The sequence below is a fragment of the Lactuca sativa genome, chromosome 5, assembly GCF_002870075.4.
Source record: "Lactuca sativa cultivar Salinas chromosome 5, Lsat_Salinas_v11, whole genome shotgun sequence".
In the NCBI taxonomy this organism is placed as follows: domain Eukaryota; kingdom Viridiplantae; phylum Streptophyta; class Magnoliopsida; order Asterales; family Asteraceae; genus Lactuca; species Lactuca sativa.
In genome coordinates this window covers 39,379,408-39,401,666 of record NC_056627.2, presented here as the reverse complement: position 1 = coordinate 39,401,666, position 22,259 = coordinate 39,379,408, and the positions used below count along the sequence as shown (strand labels likewise).

The following is a 22,259-nucleotide window of genomic DNA, read 5'->3' as shown; positions in this document are numbered from 1 at the left end:
TACTGACCTTCTAGTGTACAAGAGCGAATGTTTGAAGTAAAGAATGATGATGGAAGTTATAAGCAATAATAATGATGTTGTAGGAGAATGTTTGAAGAAAAAAAAACGATTGAAAATAAGTGTGAGTCGCGGATTCAAGGATGAATTGTATTTGTATGTGATAATTTGAATATGATTTTTTGGTATTAATAATTTCATAATAAAAATAGATTTTATATTAATGGTTTACTAATATAAACAAATTTATATTAATGGTTGATATTATTGTCTTGATTGAAATGGTTTCTTAATAATATGCTTTTAAAATTGACCATATTAAAATCTTCATAACCGGAAATTCAAGATTTAAAATATGGAAAACTTTTATTGGAATTAAATACATTTCATTTCAACGAATATAAGTTATTGTTTGACGATTAGAAATCATTTATTGGAATTAAATACATTCCATATGGGGAAGATGATGTCAGCAATTTGATCTAAGGGTGAAAAAAATAAGATTGAAATACAATCAAGGGTCCAGATTATTTAAGATGATGTCATAAAGTTTCTCTTTTAATAATATTTAGAGATGAGTAAACTATGAAACAATTAATTTTGAGGGTTATTTGGGGAAAAAAAGACCAGGAAAAAAAGGAAATTGGGTAGAAATCAATAACCTTCGAAAGTTTCGGTACCAAAACTAAAATTTTACTTAACTAAAGTATAGTTATGTAAAGTTTTACTGTAGGTCCCTAAACTTTACCAAAACACATATCATTATCACACATGATTCTAACAATTCTAATTAATCTCTAAATATTATTAAAAGAGAACCTTAAATTCTAAAATGAAGAAACAAGGACCCTTGATTATATTTCGCTCCTTACATCTCCACCTTTGGATTATTTTAATACATCATCCCAGCCCAAAATACGTTTTGCTGACACATCGACCAAAACTCGCACGGTAATTTTCATTCCTAATCCTAATTTCATTCTAATTAAGAGCGTATATTGACAATTAGTCATTTTCTTCATCTTTTTCTCTTTCCCTCTCTAATCCATCAATGGATGTAGCTGTGATCGATTGGAAGGATTCGAAGTTCGAAAAGGACATACTTTATGAAGACATTAACGCTCCTCAATGGATTGATTTCTCCTAATCCTCCTGTTGATGATGAAGCTCGGGGTATTCACAAAGCGCCGTTGAATTTTAGGGTTTTGTTTCTAGGGTTCCTTTCTTCTTTCTTTTCTTTTCTGGGTTTCTTGATATATTTAGTGATGTCGATGGCAACACACAGTCAGAAAGCTTTTGGAACGACGTCGTCACTTGCAAAGCGACAGGCGTCGGAGAATGTCGTCGGCATGATCGTATTTCCCTTCCCAAATTAACAGTCCAATAATTGTCATTCTTACTGTACTTCCGCAATCAGACTACTCGTCTACTCCTCGCTCACCCACAAAAACATTCTTACAAATGTTTGCACCAGAAATTGTGTCACACATCTTCACATACTGCACCCAAATGATCCATATACAAACACACATCTGAGTTCCTGTTAGGTTTAGTGGTGGGTCAAAGGGAGCATTCGTTCTCCGCCCTTGTTCATTGGGCGGAGTGGTTTTGTACTACTCTCTGCCTTAACTTTCTGACAATATGATTGTTCAGTTCATCAATTTTTTCATTCGACCTCCCAGGTATGGAAACGCTTTCCGTTTTGACTTATGATTATGGTGTACTTTATTTTAAGAACTTTGTTCCACATCTTTTTGGAAGCATATTAGGTGTCGCCAATTTTTTGCCAAACATAGCATAGGATATGTGAAACGGATATGAATACTTCACTATGTGTAGCTTCGTATCCATGGCATTGCAGATCTGTTCTTGGGATTTTCTTTTATCATCTTATGAACTTCCCAAGCTAACCCAAAGCCCTTCATAAGCAACCCTTTATGGTCATTCCTTCATTTCCTTGTGAAAGCATTTATAGTTTAGGGTTTCATGGGATCTTAGTGTTACTTGTATTTAGTTTCCTTATTTAGGTTGCATTTTGTATGTAAATGAAAGTTTATCGTCACAATGAAGTACAAGAAATATATATACCAGATCTGATGCTTACAGACTTCTAATCCTGTCAATGGTTTGAAGGGCATGTTAAGACTATTGCCATCCATGAACAATTATATAGTCGGTTGTTTCATATATTACTAGATTTTTTTTTTGCTTTTTTTTGTTTAAATTAACAGCTCAAACAATTCCCCTGTTTGAGATAGCATTTACAAGATGCATAGATATGTCAACATTATCATTCATGCGGTTAAGCAGAACCTCACAACCATTATTATGTCAGAAGTCTATTTGTTTCAAGAGCTGTTACTGGATCTATTTCTTTGATAACTTTTATCTACCGGTAATTCCTATTCTTAATATTTATGTAACATCAATGTTCATAAAATATTATATTTTGTTTTTTAATTTGGTTCATTTTCTGACATAATGTTGTTTTTTTTTCAGGTATATACCAACAGGGGTCCTTTTTGATCTTTTTTGTGCTGAACCTGAAAGACCTTGGAATTTGATAGTATATATCTCAAATTTACATTTTTATAAAATAATATTTACAAAATTGGTTAACATAACTTTTTCTTAATTTCAGTCCATAAAGTTATTGGAGTTTCTACAATTGCCTTCCAACTATTCGAGGAAAGGTCTAGCTCAAAACCTCCAGTATAATCATTTGAATAAAAAAATAGTAGGTGATGCAGAGAAATGTGTTTCCAAGCCTTTATTTTAGATGTTACGTTGCTAATTTATGTTTTCATCCCTTGATTTTATAGCTAAAAGAATCTCCAAAGGTCGAAAGAAGAGACTATGGTGATTGAGAGGCTCACCAATGCACCACGATCACTTCTCTTTCTTTATCACTTTCTTTAAAAAATCATGGGTTTTTGTTGTTTTATTTTGTTATTTTGTTTGTTTTTTATTCACTGGCCTATAATAAAGATGTAGATCTTTCTTTAGTTTGCCTAAACTGAAAAACAATTTGATATTGAAATTTACCGTTGCTTTGATATTGAAATTTAGTTTTGCCAATCTCTTTCTTGAAATTTCTCACTGGTCATTTATAAAATCATTTGTTGCATTATCTAATACAAATTATTAGATATGCTCTATAAGTTTATTGACAGTGTTATAGACAAATTAAAATTGGGATGAATATTAGGGGTGGTCTTGCCATTTGGCCATATTTTCCTGTACAATATTGGACAGGCTTGATTTTGGCAATTTTCTATTGATAAACAACGATATGATTTGATTTTTGTGATGTTTCGATGCAGGTTTGATTTTTGGGTTGTCTTCTCCAAATCATATTTTATGTTTGTTGCAGTGTTGATTTTGCAAGTATGTTGGGGTGAATCAATCATGATTGAAGATGTCATATTGCTTCTTCAATAAGCTATTGAGAATCCAACAAATCGAAGATTTGTTCTTCTATTAGACAGGTAGGTACATTATTAAAATTCATATTGCTTCAAGTCTATCATATTAGGATTTTCTTTTTTCTTAAATTAACAGTGAACTAATAGGGTTCTATTTGCTGATAGATACATGTTATGTTGTCTTAAAAAACAATGTCTGTTTTCAAAAAACTCTTGGTAGTTACAAAGGTATCCTGATCAACTTTGAAAATTTATATTCATTTTTTTTACTTTTCTTGAATTTTCTGTAATATATGTAACATTGATGTCATATTTTTTTTGTTAATATAGTAGGATACTAAATGAAATGGTATCCAATGACATAAAGGTTATTGGACAAGCTATAACAGGTGAAGGTGAGCTTTGTGATGAGATTGAGGCCCTTTAAATTTATAAGGAGTTTTTTTTAATCGGCTTGTTTTTGGACATTTTTATTATTTAATTTTTCACTATCTAAGTCACCAAAAAACATCTTATGTTTCATTAGTTTTATATTGTATAAAAAGTAATACATAACAGTGTAAAAAAAGATACGATTCAAAAGAAAAATTAGCACAATATTAGGCTCTAAGCTTTGAAGACTAAACGATTTAAGATCCTTTCTCATGAAGAGTTAACGAATTAACTTTTAACTTACTATTTGGTGTATATTTTTCATAGTGGATTGGTGGATCATTTTTTAAGTAATGCACCCTATAATGAGTCAACTTCAAAAGTTGGTTTTGACGAGCAATCCTAAATTCAAAATGGAAATCTTTACATCTCAGGAGCAAAACTATTGCTTATAACCCAATCATTTAAACATTTCTTTCAGTTGAGTTTTCACCTTATAATGTTTTAAAATGCTAACATTATTGATAATTTGTTTGAAATTGATAAGTTTTTCAATTTGGTCCTGTTTTTAAGGCTTCTTATCAATTTAGGTTGCTACAACTTAAGATATGGGCTTCATAATAGTTTTCAATAAAATTACACATATTGAAGAAATGTAAATGCTAATATTCATTCTTTAAGATTAGTAAAAGTTGTTTGAGTGTGTCCTAATTGGTACTATAGTTTGTGTAGGAATGGATAAGACGGGCACTGAGCAAGTTGATGGAATATTTTAATCGTAATTGGTAAATTTTATTGCATTTATATTGATTTGAATGTTACTAAGGGGGTGTTTGGTTAAGCTTATTTAAGCATCTTTTTAGCTTATTACTAGTTCCAAACCGGTATAAGCTAAAAATGGTGTTTAGATAGAAATAGGTTATACCGGTACCAAACCGATAATATGTCAAAATCAATAAGAGGCCCTTAACTTATCAGCTTATAAGCTATAAGTTGTTGAAAAGTGTTTATGATTTTTCATAAGCTTAGCCAAACACCCTCTAAACCTAAAAAGTTTATTAATGAAAGTTTCCCAACTAGAAAGCAAATCACAAGTGCATTAGGTGTGTGCATAAGAACTAAAACCATGCCGAAAAACTATACCAAAAAACCAAGTTGTTATACAAAATTGGTGGTTTAGGTTCTTTTTATATTTTAAAAGATAATTTTTTTAGGTTTGGCTTAGTTAGTGTTATTCTAAATCAAAAATGAATTATGTAATAAAAGATTCAAGTATGATGCTATAATGCAAAAGTAAATGAAAGTGAATCAGTATTTTATGAACTAAACTCATAATGGTGTTATTTGTATTTGTTGCTTAGGGTTAAGATGAGGAAAAGAAAGAGATTAGCATGTAGATTGTAGACAACAAATTTTTTGAAAATGAGTAAATGGACAACAATGATGATTATGTAGAGGTATATAAAAAAATTAATACCAACAAATTTAAAATCCAAATGTTATTCCAATAGTTTGACTAAATGTTACTCTAAGACATTTAAAATAAAGCATATTGGAATATACAGAAAGATTCCATTCCATTCCAAACAATTTTGAAGAAAGTAAGATGTTGTAACCAAAGCCATTATAGCCTAATATGCAAATAACCAAAGGCACAATTAGTTAAAAATATAGTTTTGAAATATGTAACTATCAAATGGATTTGATGTGCATACTATTAATGTGCAGTTGTGGGCGGTTCTTTAATTTGTCAGAATTCTTTACCTATTTATACAATTAACATTCGAAAGAGGCTAAATGCATGAAATAACAAAGTATTTTATAGCATCAAATTGTTAAAAGGAAATGTTAGTTTGTTTGTAGCAGTCGTCTTTAAACATCCATGTTTACTTAATCAATTCACATAACTTTTTAGATGATTACTTCAAACATTCATGGTTAAACGGTTGAATATTTCACTTTATTTAAATTATGAAAGTATGAGATATAATTATATACATGAATTTCCTTTCGATTATGTATATATATAATCATGCACTTGTAATTGTAAACAATTTTAATTGAGATGGTTTAAAATGCACATATATGCAGGAAGCTACAAGCCCTTAAGGCCTACGGTGACATACTATATAAGTTGGTTGGCAGATAACCCCACCCACACCCACATCCCTAAGTTAAGTTCTTTAATTTTCTGCCATTTTTTGTGTTCAAGTGGTGTTGTCAAATATAAGAGATAGCAATGTATATTCATATTTTGTGTTATTTTTGTTCTTAGAATTTATTTATATACTTAAATTTGATTTTTTGTTTATTCTTTTATACGAAGTCAATTGCTATGTATTATTTTTTTCTATTTTAAATTGTCAATCCGTGTAATACATCAGTTATAACTTATATTCTAATAAAAGAAACCTAAAAACGTCATATACCATTTTCTAATATGTCTCTTCCATAATATATGTTTCCATTTAAACTGTCTAGATCATTTACTTCATAATTGGTTGTAAGTTTTGTTGGCTATGTATTTTTATTTTTTTTTTGTACTGTTTATAGTCCAACTTTTCTCTATCCTTTTTTTTTTATTAAAATTTATATTATTTTCCAACTTTCCATTACAATCTAAATGGTAACGAACTATCTTTATAATTTTCTTTTCTTCCTATTAACACATTGTACTTTAGCAAGTCTCTAGAAATAACATTTTGATTCAAATACAAAACTTTTTTCAAAGCCATCAATATGTCTAATACAAGTTCTTACCTTTGATGAGATAAATCGTAGATGAATAATTTACAAGTTAATTTACATAATATAATTAATGTTTTTCTTTATCAATCGAAGATTTCCACAAGTTTAATCTGATTTATTTTATTCATTTATACGCATTTTTTATATGTTTCCCGCGTTTTACGCGGGTTATAATCTAGTTATAATATCAACCAAGTAATCTATCATACAAACATGTATCAATATAATCAAATTTGAATGACCTAAACAAATGTATACGAAATAAAAGAGGCATGATAGTAAACAATTACATGTGAAGATGATCTCTTACTTGAAGATGAAGATGATCTCTAACATGAACTCATTAAAAAAAGGCATAACAGCAAAGAATAAAGATATATCATCCTTCCGTGAATTCAATTCTTATGCGACTTGCTTTAGTTGCTTCCATTATTCTTGCTTCAACTATAATACGCAAAACAAAAGAACAACAGAGACACAAATCGATCCGTTCTTCAAGTACTTGAAGATGATTTTTATATCTTAATTTATAATGTTGATTTGATTTTAAAATGGTAACGATTACTTATTTTGATTTAAACATGGAGATCAAGAGTAGCATGCACATAAGGAAATTTTTATATCTTCATAGTTATAACCGGTTGGTTTCTTGTATTAATGAGAGGAAACAAGACTTTTCTTGTTACCGGTACCGGTTATACTGAATATCAAATTGCTTGAAATCCAAGAACAAGTACCGGACAATATACATACAAACACTTCTATTATGGGACCGATTTCGATTATGGATTGGATTTTAATACTAGAAACGCACCACTGATAATGTCAATATAACCAAATAAAATAAAATAAAAAGGTCTTACACGCATTAAACATATGAGAATTCACGTAGTGAATCTTGGGGACCACAAGAACGCATATAACTTTTGGAAATCACAAGTCATGTCAAAAATTCAGAATTAGACTAAAACCGCAGATTAATGTAAACAAAAGGGACCAAAACTGTAATATACTCATAAATATAGGAGTATTATTTTGTATTTACCGTGAGAACAGAAACACTCTGAAGTTTGAACATCCGAATCTGGATTGCTTTTGTTAAACGCAGAACTTTTTGGTTGGAAGGAGGACATGTCTTCCCTCCTAAAAACTCAAAAGTCGAATATACACGAAAGGGCAATACGGTAATCTCGCACAAATTCCACCTAATAATCAGCCCCATCTCCTGGCCTAATTACCAAGATGACCCCACAATTGACAGCTACAGAACAGTGTTTGACTCCCCCCGACGATCTTGTTGTAAACCCACGGCCCTCTTATTAGACTCCACCAACACACACACACACACATACACACAAACAAGTGTTCTCCTTTTCTTGATTGATCACAGATTTCCGTTTGCTTTTTGGGTTGCTTGATTCGATCGCTGCTGGGTCTTGAAATCTGTTGAATCTTTGAAAGAAAGATCATCAAAAATGGCTTCCTATGGAGGGACAACTCAAAAGTGTAAGGCTTGTGAAAAGACTGTTTACTTGGTGGATGAACTCACTGTTGATAATAAAGTTTATCACAGGGCTTGTTTCAGATGTCACCATTGCAAAAGCACCCTCAAGGTTTTTATCTTTCTTTTGACTTCTTATTTTAGTAAACCATGATCCCAACTTCGATTTAATCTGTTTTTGTTAGAATTATGCTCTAATATCTCTTTCTGATTCGTGAGTTTTATTGCATATATTAATTAGCACCTTTTCTGATCTGGGTTTTGTTTGATTATTGATTTAAAGTAACCAAAGTTGATTTTAATTATTGAAGGAGAGTTTATTAGTTTTAATGAATCTTTTATTTTTGATCCGGGTTTTCTGTGATCATTAATTTAAAGTGAAACAAGTTGATCTTTTGTTGAATCTTTTGCGCTTTTTTTGATCTTGGCTTACTGTGATTATTGATTTGAAATGACCAGTGCTCAAGTTTAGGTTCATCTGATAAAGATTTATGAGCTATTTAAGTATTCTTTTTTTGGTTTTAATTAATATTTTTGCTATTTGTGATCTTAAATAGCCAGAACGGAATTTATTGATTCATCTGATGGAGTTTTATTGAAAACTTAGTTCATAATTTTGCTATTTATGATCTTGGTTTTGTGTAATCACGACATCCTTCGTATGAAAAAAAAAAACGCACACATTATAAAAGTAATATCTTTCGATTTTTTATTGCAGTTAAGTAATTACAGCTCTTTTGAAGGAGTATTATACTGTCAACCTCATTTTGATCAGCTCTTCAAGTTGACTGGCAGTTTGGATAAGAGTTTTGAAGGTTAGTTTAGTCCTTTACTCTTAATTACTTACCAAAAAGTTATAAACATCGTTCAATAATGACAAAATAACAGAATCTTGCTACTAATTCACTCTGTTAGATCCAAATAATTGACCAAATGTGGAATTATGATTGTAATACGAGCAAGAACACACAGTAAATGTAGTGAAGAAGGTGTTGAATGTTATATTATTATAGAGAAAAATACATCTTTGAGTCTATTACAAAATAATATTATAAGAAGTCTGTAATTGGTTTATAATCTAACCAATTACACATATGACAAAAACATAAAGCGATATCACTTTTCATGTCTTAACAGGTACCCCCAAAACAGTTAGAGTTGATAGATCTTCTGATCAGGTACTCCATAATTGGAAATGCTTTCTTTTAACCATTTAATGTAACAAAATTACATTTTTTTGTTTCCCATTTTATGTTTGTTTAAAAAAGGGTTAAAAGAAGCATGTTTCATAGATTCTTAAAGTGATGTGACGCTAATATTTGTTATGTGAAAACTTTCAGGGCCAATCTAACAGTAAAGTATCGAGTATGTTTGGTGGAACACAAGACAAATGTGTTTCTTGCAAGAAAACCGTCTACCCTATTGAAAAGGTAAAGTAATAAACAAGAATTCGCATGAAATAGTTGAAATTAATTGATAAAGTTTCAATCTTTTTTAAAGATTCACAATCTTGATGATGTTTTTTCAGGTGGGTGTTGATGGAAATGCATATCACAAGGCCTGTTTTAAGTGTAGCTATGGAGGGTGTCATATAAGTCCATCAAACTATGTGGCTCATGAGCATCAGCTTTATTGCAAGCATCATCATGCACAGCTTTTCATGGCGAAGGGAAATTTCAGTCAATTTGACAAGCAACATGAACCAAATCATGGAGTGCCCAATGGGGTGACTGAGAACACAACCGAAGTTTGATGATCTGAGATTAAATTCAAGATCGGGTTTCTGAATGTTAAGCTATATTTTGAGCAGAGTTTTTGCAAGTCTGTGTTTTTTCTTATGTTGTTCAAAGAAGATTATTTACAAGATTTGAACTTTTTTGAGTTTTGACTGCGTGTGTTGAGTGAATAACTTGTCATTACTGAATAAAGTTGGTGTGGGGTTGTAAGGATGTGTGGTTCTTGTGATTATTTGAGGCTTTTGATTGGTTTTTTTTCTGTTGTCTTGTTATATTTCCATTCAATTTTCCTTCGATTTTGTTATATATATATGGATCTGTCACTACTTTTTTTGAAAGATAAAGTGATGCGTGACAACTCTTGAGCCAGATATAGGTTTATTGAATATTTTTCTCCAACGCATTTCATCAAACACCTTTCTGACAAGTGACAACTCATGAGCCAACCAAAGGTTCGTTTGTATGAGCTGTTAAAACACCGGCCATCACTGAAGCAAACTAAGAAAATTCACGCCCAGGTCATATTTAGATCATTAGTTAAAAGCAATAATCTTACTGGATCGCTAATTCGATCATACAGTGATCATGGGGAACTTAAATCCGCTAGGAAGGTATTCAGTAGATATCCATCGTTGCCACCCACATTCTTATGGAATCTCATCATTCAAGCTTATTCGAAAACGGCGCGTAACAATGAATCACTGCATCTTTTCAAAGAAATGCTTCTGCTTGGTGGGTGCCACTCTTTAGCAGTTCCAGATGATTACACCTTTACGTTTACCATTACAGCTTGTTCACACCATCGGACACTGTTGGGTTTTGCTCAAAACTGTCATACAATGGTAATTAAACTTGGGTATGATTCAGATGTTTGTGTAGGCAACGCTTTAGTAAATACGTACGTTGTGTATTCAAGAACGGAATCTGCCCAGAAAGTGTTCGATGAAATGTCTCAACGAGATACAGTTACCTGGACGAGTCTGGTCAAAGGGTATGCAACTGGTGGCAAGATACCGCAAGCAGAAGAACTGTTTGCGAAAATGCCTGAAAGAAACGAGGTATCGTGGGCAGTAATGATCGCGGGTTATGTCGGCCACAAGATGTATAATCATGCTTTAAGATGCTTTAATGAGATGTTGATTAATGGTGATGTCGAGCCCAATGAAGCAATTTATGTCAGCGTCCTTTCAGCTTGCGCTCATCTTGGTCAACTAAACCAAGGAAAATGGATCCATTTTTACATACACAAAAATGGCGTCCCAAAAACCTCAAACATCGCAACTGCTCTAATCGATATGTATGCAAAATGTGGGAAAATAGATTACGCAAAGCAGGTTTTCAATGGAATAAACAAACGAGACCTTCTGACATGGACAAGCTTGATTTCAGGATTATCTATGCACGGAATTGGTGAAGACGCACTCCAGATGTTCACTGAAATGCTAGCAGAAAACATCAAACCAGATAACATCACCCTTGTTAGTGTTCTTAACGCATGTAGCCATTCAGGGAAAGTTAAAGAAGGAATCTTGATTTTCAATAATATGGAGCGGTTATGGGGGATTTCACCCAAACTTGAACATTTTGGATGCTTGATAGACCTTTTAAGTCGCGCTGGTGAACTTGAAGATGCATTCAAAGCTGTTAAGAAAATGGGTATGGAACCTGATGGTGTTATTTATAGAGCATTGTTGAGTGCTTGTCGACTCCATGGAAATGCAGGTCTTGCAGAGAGGATTATTGAACATGTTACAAGAAGAGATGGTGGAGGGCATGTTCTGCTTTCGAATTTGTATGCTTCTTTGGGCCAATGGGATAATGTAAGAAAAATAAGAGAATCCAAGATTGATAAAGAGGGTGATTCGACTTCAACCCCGGGGTGTAGTTATATTGAGATCGATGGTGTTGTACATGAGTTTCTTGCTGCAGATAAGCTTCATCCTAGAATCAAAGAGATAAATTTGAAGCTAAATGAAGTTATGAGAAGAATAAGTTTAGAGATTGATGTGGGAGATTATTCACTTTTCCATACATGAATAGGTTATTGGTAAGCAATTATGATGTAGGGAACCCGAACCTAATGCTAATCAAACTAGGCCGAAAATGAGCACTTAACGGATTGACAAATTACAAACCGGACGGGTCCAGCTGAGGCTCGTCTGGTTTGCAATTTTAGAGTATTTTGGGCTTATTAGGAATTTTGAAGGGAACTTAGGGTTTTAGTTTCCTTTCCATATTTTTATTTGGATTTTGTTTCTTTTTTTTTACCTTAGGAGTCTTTAGGTTTCTAGATTACTATAAACAAAATAGTTGCTTTTAAATTATTTAGTAGTAAAGATTATACCATGAGTTGAGAATAAACACTTTGGAGTTTGGAAGGAATAAGGACTAAATTCTTTCCCCAAAAAAGAACAAAGACCCAACAAAGGTTGTTATTGTGATATTTGAGCAACTCCATTTTGTTTCCGATCATCTTTGTCCTCAATATCTTCTGTATCATTTGGTATTAGACAGCAACTTAGATGGTCAGTTGTAGTTGAAGACCCTATTGGCAACAAAAATCATCAAAACATCGGACATGGATATAATGCATGATATCAGGAATGGGTGTCATTGCATCTATATGCATGTTACAGGACTTCAAGGGAAGGAAAATTATCAAGGTGTATCGATTTCGTTTTTATTCTCTGAAACGGTATTAGTTTAAATTTATTTATTAAAATATTTAAGTGAAGTAATTTTCATAAAAATGAAGAAAAGTTTTATAAAATGTTGTATTTTATAAAAGAATTGTAATCTTATATAAATTAGTAGGTGATCCCGGCCTTCGCCCCCAATAAGTTCTTTTTAAAGAAACACAAAAATCGGTACATTTAAAACAACAAAAAATTTAGAGGTCATAATAAATGCAAGGGACCAAAGTAGCAAAATCTTAGAAACATTTGTGACTAATATTTAATATATATAAAATGCAGGGAACCAAAAGTGACAAACATAAAATACAAGGGACCAAAAGTGGCAAATTCATGAAACTTTTATGGCTAAATTTTGGATATATATATATATATATATATATATATATATATATATATATATATATATATATATATATATATATATATATATATATATATATATATATATATATATATATATATATATATATATATAATGTATGGACCAAAAGTGGCAAACATACAATACAAGGGACAAAAAGTGAAATACATAAAACAAAAGGGACCAAAAGTGGTAACTTCTTAAAACTGTTGTGGCTAAACTATGAATCACAAAAATAAGGGACCAAAAGTAATTTTCATAAAATGTTGTATTTTATAAAAGAATTGTAATCTTATATAAACTAGTAGGTGATCTCGGCCTTCGCCCCCAATACGTTCTTTTTAAAGAAACACAAAAATCGGTACATTTAAAACAACAAAAAATTTAGAGGTCATAATAAATGCAAGGGACCAAAGTAGCAAAATCTTAGAAACATTTGTGACTAATATTTAATATATATAAAATGCAGGGAACCAAAAGTGACAAACATAAAATACAAGGGACCAAAAGTGGCAAATTCATGAAACTTTTATGGCTAAATTTTGGATATATATATATATATATATATATATATATATATATATATATATATATATATATATATATATATATATATATATATATATATATATATATATATATATATATATAATGGACCAAAAGTGGCAAACATACAATACAAGGGACAAAAAAATGAAATACATAAAACAAAAGGGACCAAAAGTGGTAACTTCTTAAAACTGTTGTGGCTAAACTATGAATCACAAAAATAAGGGACCAAAAGTGACAATTTCTTGAAACTGTTGTGGCTAAACTATGAAGCATAAAAAGTCATTATTCCTAAACGTGTTATCCTTTAAAGTAGTATACTAATTGGGTTAGATATATTGTGTATATGTTTTAATTATAAACTTTGTTTTATAAATGGACAAGTGTTATAAAAAGCCAATGACAACATGTTCTAGCTTTAGATTTGATATGATTTATGTTTTAATTCATTGAAACTTCAAATTATATTTTAAATATAGTTTAAATCACCAATTAGAATCATGTTTGATGGTATTAAATCATCATTTGAAGATAATTTCTTATCTTGAAGCTATTGCCAGTTATAATAAAATTAATCAAAGTTTTGAAACTAGTATTTGGATGTTAGTTAATGATACAAGGTCATTAGAAGTGGAATAGAACGAATTAAAATTGATTTGGACAAGTTTTGGAAACTTAAAAGTAGTTACAACTCGAAGTGGTGTTGTCTAGAAAATCCATTCGACTAAGTGGAGCCACAAAGAAAATTCCCCTCGATTGAGTAAACCTGTGTGAAGGAAAACTAATCTTTTTTGTTTAAAGTCCAAGTCTAGTTCAATTGCTTCCATTCTATTTCCATGATCTTAGAGATTACATGCAATATTTAAAATGAGATGTTTGGGATTAAGATTGTTGGAATGTAATTTGTTAGTAATTACTCGAGTTATGTTTATTTGTAGGTGACAACTAGACAACCAAACAACATTGGAAGTAAAGTAGTATATTGCAACAAGTTTAGGTGGATTCATTACCCTAGAATACATGTCATTACTATATTTTGCTTACCTAAATTCTCCTTTATTTGGAATATCATATGTTTGTACTATGTGATCACTATGTTTTTTTGCTTTAAACTTCACTTTAAACTTGCTCTTATGCATCCACTTAGGATGGGTTATGAATTATATGATTTGGACACTTTGATTTGGGGTCATTGAACCTTTGTTTTAGCAAGTCAATGCTTGTATTATTTTGTTTATTGAACCTATGGTTTGCAAGCCAATGCTTGCATGATTTGGGACAAATGATAATGATGACATTCTAGATAGGACTCACTTGCACATGAGGCTAGCTACCTCTTGTGCGGTTTTTGTGTTATGGACACATGATCTTGACAATTAGAGTCCATATATGTAGAGTGTGTTATTCGCTACTTTTACATGGATTATTTCTCATCCTTATAACGAGTGAGGAGTGGGACATTGAGATTGACTTGAGTATCAGAAGTAAAAACATATGCATTGCATACTTGAAATTGTGGATTTGTTTTTTATGTTTACCAATGCCTACACTTTAATGTGTCTTTCCCCAAATGATAAGTATTTACTAAACTTTTGACTTGAGTATCAGAAGTAAAAATCTTTAAGGGGTTTGACTTTGGGATTTGATTGTTGACTTATCTAATATCTTAAGAATTAATGTCAATAATATTCACCGACTTTCCAAGTCTAACCTACGTATTTTGTCAAGTATTGGATTTGAAGACTTAGTCAAAGACCGAATATAAAGTTTAGATTTTGCATATTTAGAAGATGTATAATTAAGATTTAAAATGTATGTAAAATTGTTTACTCTATCTTTGTTTCTTGATTATACTGATTCACTCTATATGCCTTAACACTTTAAACTTTTAAATGTTGAGGACTTTACCGTTTAAAGGGGTGTTTGGGATTACTTTTTGATGTTAAAAGTTCTTTTTGTAAAATGATTTTTTGGCTAGTAACTTTTTTCAAAAGATAGTTTTTAAAATGTGTTTGTATTTGTTTTTAAGGTAAGAATCATCTTTTCATATTAAAAAGTCCCAAAAGTCACAAAAAGATAGGAATTTATGACTATTGAAACACTAAGTTTTCCTTCTACACAAAAAGTTATTTTAAAAGATCTTTTGCATTATTCAAACATTTTTTAACTTTTTGGAAAAGTTAAAAAACAAAAGTTGTTTTAAAAACAATCACAAACATGCTCTAAGTCCATTATATGCAATTTTTTCTCTTAAAATGACTTTGTTTTTCAAATTAATACAAACTTTTTATCTTCAAATAATTATGTAAAGTAGCTCATACTATGGATTATAAGTAATCATAATTTTGTTTACAAGTACATGAAGTCAATATACAAAGACTCTTCATACCAGACCCAAAGTTAAGTTTCTTCCTAGCATTGCGCCTCCCTCTATCATTTGGGCCTCAAGGCAACCCTCGGTTTCCACAACTCAACACATTTACTTGAACAATTTTTTCTTTGAAATCAAGATTGCGATTATAAAATAATGAGATATTCAAAATTAGGAACATATTCAGGAATCAAGATTTCTATTACAAAAGTGGGGAGACAATGTTCTTAAGAATTTGAAAGCAACAAAAACTTAACCTTTCTCCTTTGGATCCATCTTACCCGTATTGGGGAATGTTCTAAGAATCACTCGGTTGAGATACAATTGAACAATGAACATGAACTACTTTAGCACAAGATTAGATACATATTTGACTAAAAAAAAACAATAGTTATATAAATCACACAGCTGGAAAGTATTTGTTGAGATTGAATGGCAATGAGTAAAACTCTTCACTTCTTGAGTCAGTGTGGAACGATCTAAACTTGTCCCACCAATGCTTGCCCCTGTCTTTTCTTATCGAACTATCCTTGTGAAGTGTATTATCAAGAAAATACGCCACAACACCAGCCACAAAAGCTTCCGATGAAAATGGAACATTCACCATATTGTTAAACTACAAAAAAAATAACATAAACCGAAGTCAATTATTGCATAGAAAGGCCAAGATCAAAACTTTCTTTCGTGTGGGGTCTCCTAGATTTCAATTTTTTCTTGAAATATCTAAAAATCTTGGAAAAATACTAAAAAATTAGGTTATTATTAATGTACGCACCCATCTTCCTGAAGTGTGGACAGGGCCATATCCATTAATCGCTTCGTATTCGTTGAAATATTGTGGTACAGACAAGCCCAAAAAGATTGAAAACCCGAGTATGAATTTTGTTCGGAAGCTGTTAAGGTTGCAGAATTGAAGGAAACTCAAACCCGATGAACCTACAGAAACATGAAAAGACATAATTGCCCTGGGAGTTACGTCTAATGAATTAATAAAAGGTTAGCGGATTGGATATTTATGTAATCTTACCCACGTAAGCGAAGAAAAGGCAGTAAAGAGCAGCGACAATTGGTGCAGGAATTGACGCAAAGACTGCTCCAAATTTACCTGTCAATCGTTTCCAAAAGTTTAGGAATATGATAATTTTAAAATTAAATTAAAGGGTAAAATTGGAAAATAAAATACCAAGAACCGAAAAGAAAATCATGAACCCTGCTGAGATTTGTACAACTCTTCGACTTCCTACACGGGTCACAGCCAATAGACCCGCATTCTCACTGCAAATAACAAATCAAAAACTCTTCATTTATTTTTATTTTTATAAAAGTAGTGATTTATTTAGAAGGTAAAAAAAAAAAAAGTTGAGATTTGTCACTTACATAGAGACAGAAGATCCGGTTACTGTTCCAAACAAGCCAGACAACAAAATGCCAATTCCCTAACAACAAAAGAAAAGACAAACATATTTGTCTTTTTTTTTTTCTTTTTGTAAAAAAAATATAATTATTTTTAACTAAAACTTAAAAAGAATTATAATTACCTGCCAACCAACACCACGGCTTAGAATAGATGGAGGCAAGGGGGTTGCACTTGCATACCGTGAAACCGCCATGAATCCACCAGTTGACTGAATCATATAATTGAAATGTGTAAAAATGTAAATAATAACGATTTTAACTTTTAACAATATTAGCAAAAAGAAAAAAAAAAAAAAAAAAGTCAAACGGTCAAACGTACCTCTACAAGGGTAACAAAAGCAGTCATCATCATAGCAAAAGCTTCACCAGCATCAAAAGAAGGTGCACCCCATTGAAATGGATATGGAATTTTTATCCTTAAAAGTATTAACAAAAAAAAAAAAGCGTTACAAAATTAAATAAAAAAAATTTAAAGCTAAATTAATAGTGTGTAATAAGTAACTAACCACGGTGCAGCATCGATTAATCCAGAACGATCAGTACGACAACTTGTTTGTGTTTTTGGTGCCGTATGATTGTAGGCCCCACCAACCGTAAGCAAATGAGCATAAATCCAAACAATTGCAATCGATGCCACAACTGAAAATTTCTCAAAGATCCCTTTTCCCGAATGTATCAAATGAGGCAAATACTACACATAAACCAAACAAACCAAATTTAGTACTTTTTGTATTAACTTGTTCTTTTCTTTCTGACTCATATATAGCTTACCAGATTAAGTGCATAGTAATGCATTAAAATATGACAATATTATTACCTGCGACAACACGACTACAAAGATGAGTTGAGGAAGCCCGATTTCAACACATCTTGCAACCTAAAAAAGACAAGACAAGTTTAATTCACGTATTTAGCTAAAAATGTGATCATGAGAAGAAATGATTTCTTTATTTTTTTTTTTTTATACTTACCCCGGGGAATCCAAATTCATAGAGCCCAAAACCAGCAAGAGCCACCAAAGGAGCAGCAGAAAGAGGACTCAAAAATCTATAATGATGTTAAAGAAAGAAAGCTACTGTTAGCTAAATGAAAATTAGGTCAAAGCATATCCAAATATTCCATTTATTGAGTATTTGATATTTCTCATCGTATAAGGTCATAATACTCACACGAAAACCGTGTTATCAGATTTGTTGACTAAAACAGTAATATGAAAGAAAGATTTTGTCCCAGATTGATAGATTGTAGAAAGGTAAAGTGGGCCCGTAGTTATTCTCCGGTTTTTGGAGTTTTCCATGTATATTCTTGTAGTCTTATTTCTCTAAAAACATTTTGCCAACAAAGTGGTTATTAAGATATATGTAAATTTAAGTGTATATCGGTAGCTTTAATCAACTGATTGTTTAATTATGATTATGATTATTTAAAGTTGCAATAATCAATTATGAACCAACCTTGCAACATTTCGCCACAGACCACTGAACCCTAGAACAATTTGAAGAGTTGAAGCAACAATCAAAGCACCTTGGATTGCCCGCATTGTTTTCTTGAATTTCTGAAAGAAAATCAAGATTTTGTTTCTTGATCACTATTTACACATTTCAAGATGAATTTTGGTATTTCAATTTTCAAGCACCCATTAGAGATTCACCTCTATAGGATCTGGATCATTCCATCTATTATTCAAGATGATTGAGATTGTGGGCGCAACAAAAGTATATGAACCCCCAATTACGGCTGGTAACCTAGTACCAAACAAAGTTTGTAGCAACGTGTTCCACCCGGCAACAAAAAGTAGCGTTTGAATGACTTGTGCTTTCTCCTCCTGATAGAATTTATTAAAAAAACGTTGCTATTGAGTATTGAATTACAAGAATGTTTTTTAATTTTAATTTTTTAATGTCTTACGTTTCCGCCGCCCATTTGAGGAACAAGAGCTGTCGGAATAATAACCGTTGTGCCGAGCATTACTAGATAATGCTGAAATCCGAGTAGAATAGCTTCAGCTGCGGAAAAAGAAAGGATAACATAACCTTAATTTCTCGGAATATGCTAAAGTATAAAGAAACGAAATTAGAAACTAGATGCGAAGAATATTTGTAGGAATTAATAAAAGTAAATGGTAAAGTTTGAATTAAATAAGAAACATGGAATGATTGTACAGGAATCAGAATGAATTTGGTACCAGATATGCGAGCCTTAAAGAAACCCTAAAACAACCTAATTTAGAACAACCCACTTGCCATATAAAGAATCTGAAATAACTTTTTTCAAAAAGAGGAACATGAACATCTATCTATACTGAAACAAACTTACGCCATGGGGGTGGACTTGTAATGCAGTAAGTCACACCAAGAAGCTGATCTTTGGGTGGGTGTGGTGCTGGCTCGTCGGATTTTCCTCCGCCTCCACCTCCGGCCATCTTTCTTTTCCGGCCAAGTTATGATATCACGCCCAAATCTGCAATGAAGAAACCCAGATCGAAAATGGTTGATTATATAATGATATTTGTGGGAAAAGAATGGAAAGAGTGAAGAAATTGGGATTGGGGGAGTACTTATGGAGCTAAAAATGCAATGATTTTGATTTTGATAAAGAAACGATGAAAACAAATGACAAAAAATATGAGCAAACAACCCACATGGAGTAGTAGTAATGGACACACCCACTACTCACTACAGGTGTGTAATTTGTTAAAATGGAGAAACGACAAAGAGGGTAATTGATGCGTTTTAGTGTGTGTGTGTATGTGTGTTTACAGTGTGAATCAAGGGAAGTAACAATTTCAAGAAAATAGTGTCATCAAAAAAATTAAATGCAAAAGGGAAACGATTTTTATATTCAGAGGCAAAACTGCAGCTTTTTGTTTCATTCAATCATGCTAATTTAATCAAGAAAGCTACTTTTCACCGGTATTTAATTTTCTTTACTCGTGGAGCAGTGTACAGATGAATGACATAGATTTATGATGGATTATGAGTTACGAAAATCTTTTAGATAAAAGTATTTAAGTGAGAAAGTTTGTAAATTATATAAAACAAAAGAACGAAAGAGATGGGCATGCTACCAAAATCAAGAAATTACGACACCCCACCAAGAAAACTTTTCAAAAAGTGTTACTTTTATGATGATTTGTCAACCATTTTTGCGAAAGAAACAGGGGTAAAAGGGGAATTGGTATTTAGTGGATATTTTTTATAAGGATATTGTCTTTAAAAGATTATTTGCTAATGAGACAACTCGTATATAAACTTCAAATTCAAAAGTTACATATGTTATATAAATATATAATGTTAAAAAGTTTAGATTATTGGGAGATAATGCGATTATTGGTTTTTGTTTAAATAGCTGAAAATTTCTAAAATGATAACATATATTGAAAATAAATCTCCTATTCCACACTTAACCAATGAATTATACAATATCAATCAATTGATAATCTACAAGAAGTTAGAAATGGATTGTCTAGAACATCACTTTTATATAAAACTAATTAATAAAGTTTGAAAAAACATGAAGAATCTTTTAAACTGACAAGTAATGATATTTTCTTCTTGAAAATACTAGCTCATAAGATTAAAAAAAAAAAAAAAAAACAAATTGTTTCAATAAATTTACACCTAAATTAGCTCATAATAAATGAATGTTGAATTTATTATTCTCTCGTACTTTCTTCTTTTTTGACCACACAATACTTTGAAATTCTCGATTTGGAATTTCTTAAAAGTTATCATTTTTTATAATATGGATTAATTTAAAATATCATATTATATTTGAATAGTAAATTCGGTATATGTCGACTAGAATAAACTATTGCAAGATAGAAAAAATGAAAGTTTTTTTTTGTTCCTTTAATATGAAAGTTTAAAGCGATTTACTACAAACAAGTTACTAGTAATACTACATGGTAAATTAAGATGTCATTTTTTAATTTTCTTGTTAGTTTTTGTCACGTTTTTGGATAAGAATTAGCCGAAGATCAGTGTTGACTTCTAGTGTTCCATGATGGTCGATAGATATCAACATGAGGTGTTCTAACTCAATATAGTGATCTAGTTGAATTTGATGATAAATTTATATATTTTAAGATTGTTTTTCAAATTCATTAGCCATTAAGTAATGGTTTACGCTTTATATCTTGGTTTTTCTTTGCATGATGAGCGATCAAAGGTGAGACAACTCATGGGAAAGGAAACAAAATCAAATCAAAGCATTAAAATGGTCGTTGTTACAATTGATGAAAAGAAAATTTGATTAAAAAAGAAAAAACTAGTTAACTATATAGACCATTTATGTAATGTACTTAAATTTTATTTTATAGCACCTAAAACGGATCGAGACTAGTGAGTGACCCATGGACAATCCGTATTGAAAAATCAAAAAGTGGTTTATATCGTAGACCCCATTATTAAAGCAATAAAGCAAATTGAATGAAAAGGAGCCCCAAATTCAACAAAGGGATGCATTGGATGTACAAAACAATACCTACACTTTTTGTAAAAACTATAAATTAAAAGGACACCGACACATTCTCTTTTTAAATAATTAACGCCATTCCTAATATTTATAATTATTATTATTATAATATATATAGAAGACTAAATACATATTGTACAATTATTTTTCCTCTTTTTACAAATAGGCAGTTCATTTTAGACAAAAAAATACCCTCTTCATCTTTTCATCGTCTTCACACGACCCCCTTCTCCTCTCTCATCCTTATTCAAAATGAACAGTGAGGCAATAATTTTTTATTTGTCATCTTCAAGACTTAAACAATCATGACTTGTTGTTTTCATTCTTTACCATGAAGCAATATTCTTTTTTACTCATCATATTTAACATAGCGACCTTCATTTTACATTCTTTATGATGAATACCATCATTGATGTCATTATATATGTCTATAATATATTGTCCCATTATGGGAGTAAAATCGGCTTTCATCGCACATGAACCATTTGAGTTATAGAATTAATTTCAAATGTAAAAATTATAATAGATGTGTAGGGGAGGAATTCTCCAAATAGAACGGTAAACAGAGCAACGAGGCTATGTGTGTGTTCTTTTTTTGTTTAATTTGTATT

The 22,259-nt window shown here is 31.2% G+C and overlaps 3 protein-coding genes across 3 annotated transcripts; 2 read left to right on the top strand and 1 right to left on the bottom strand.

The window, feature by feature from the left end:
- Positions 1-7,720: 7,720 nt before the first annotated feature.
- On the top strand, positions 7,721-10,038 carry LOC111900712 (LIM domain-containing protein WLIM1). The gene is made up of 5 exons (XM_023896593.3): positions 7,721-8,155; positions 8,762-8,858; positions 9,181-9,221; positions 9,384-9,473; positions 9,572-10,038. Exons 1-5 carry the CDS (start codon positions 8,018-8,020, stop codon positions 9,794-9,796), a joined length of 591 nt encoding a protein of 196 aa, XP_023752361.1. The 5' UTR covers positions 7,721-8,017; the 3' UTR covers positions 9,797-10,038.
- Positions 10,039-10,190: 152 nt separating this feature from the next.
- LOC111900710 (pentatricopeptide repeat-containing protein At5g66520) lies at positions 10,191-12,140 on the top strand. Its single transcript, XM_023896592.3, has one exon. It carries the CDS (start codon positions 10,217-10,219, stop codon positions 11,813-11,815), a length of 1,599 nt encoding a protein of 532 aa, XP_023752360.1. The 5' UTR covers positions 10,191-10,216; the 3' UTR covers positions 11,816-12,140.
- Positions 12,141-15,936: 3,796 nt separating this feature from the next.
- Positions 15,937-20,003, bottom strand: LOC111900709 (nucleobase-ascorbate transporter 6). The gene is made up of 15 exons (XM_023896591.3): positions 19,730-20,003; positions 19,489-19,632; positions 19,081-19,178; positions 18,824-18,997; positions 18,627-18,727; positions 18,144-18,219; positions 17,990-18,049; positions 17,679-17,863; positions 17,492-17,588; positions 17,295-17,381; positions 17,134-17,192; positions 16,940-17,031; positions 16,784-16,861; positions 16,532-16,692; positions 15,937-16,372 (listed from the first exon to the last, which is right to left on the bottom strand). Exons 2-15 carry the CDS (start codon positions 19,592-19,594, stop codon positions 16,157-16,159), a joined length of 1,590 nt encoding a protein of 529 aa, XP_023752359.1. The 5' UTR covers positions 19,595-19,632; positions 19,730-20,003; the 3' UTR covers positions 15,937-16,156.
- Between the last annotated feature and the right edge of the window lie 2,256 nt (positions 20,004-22,259).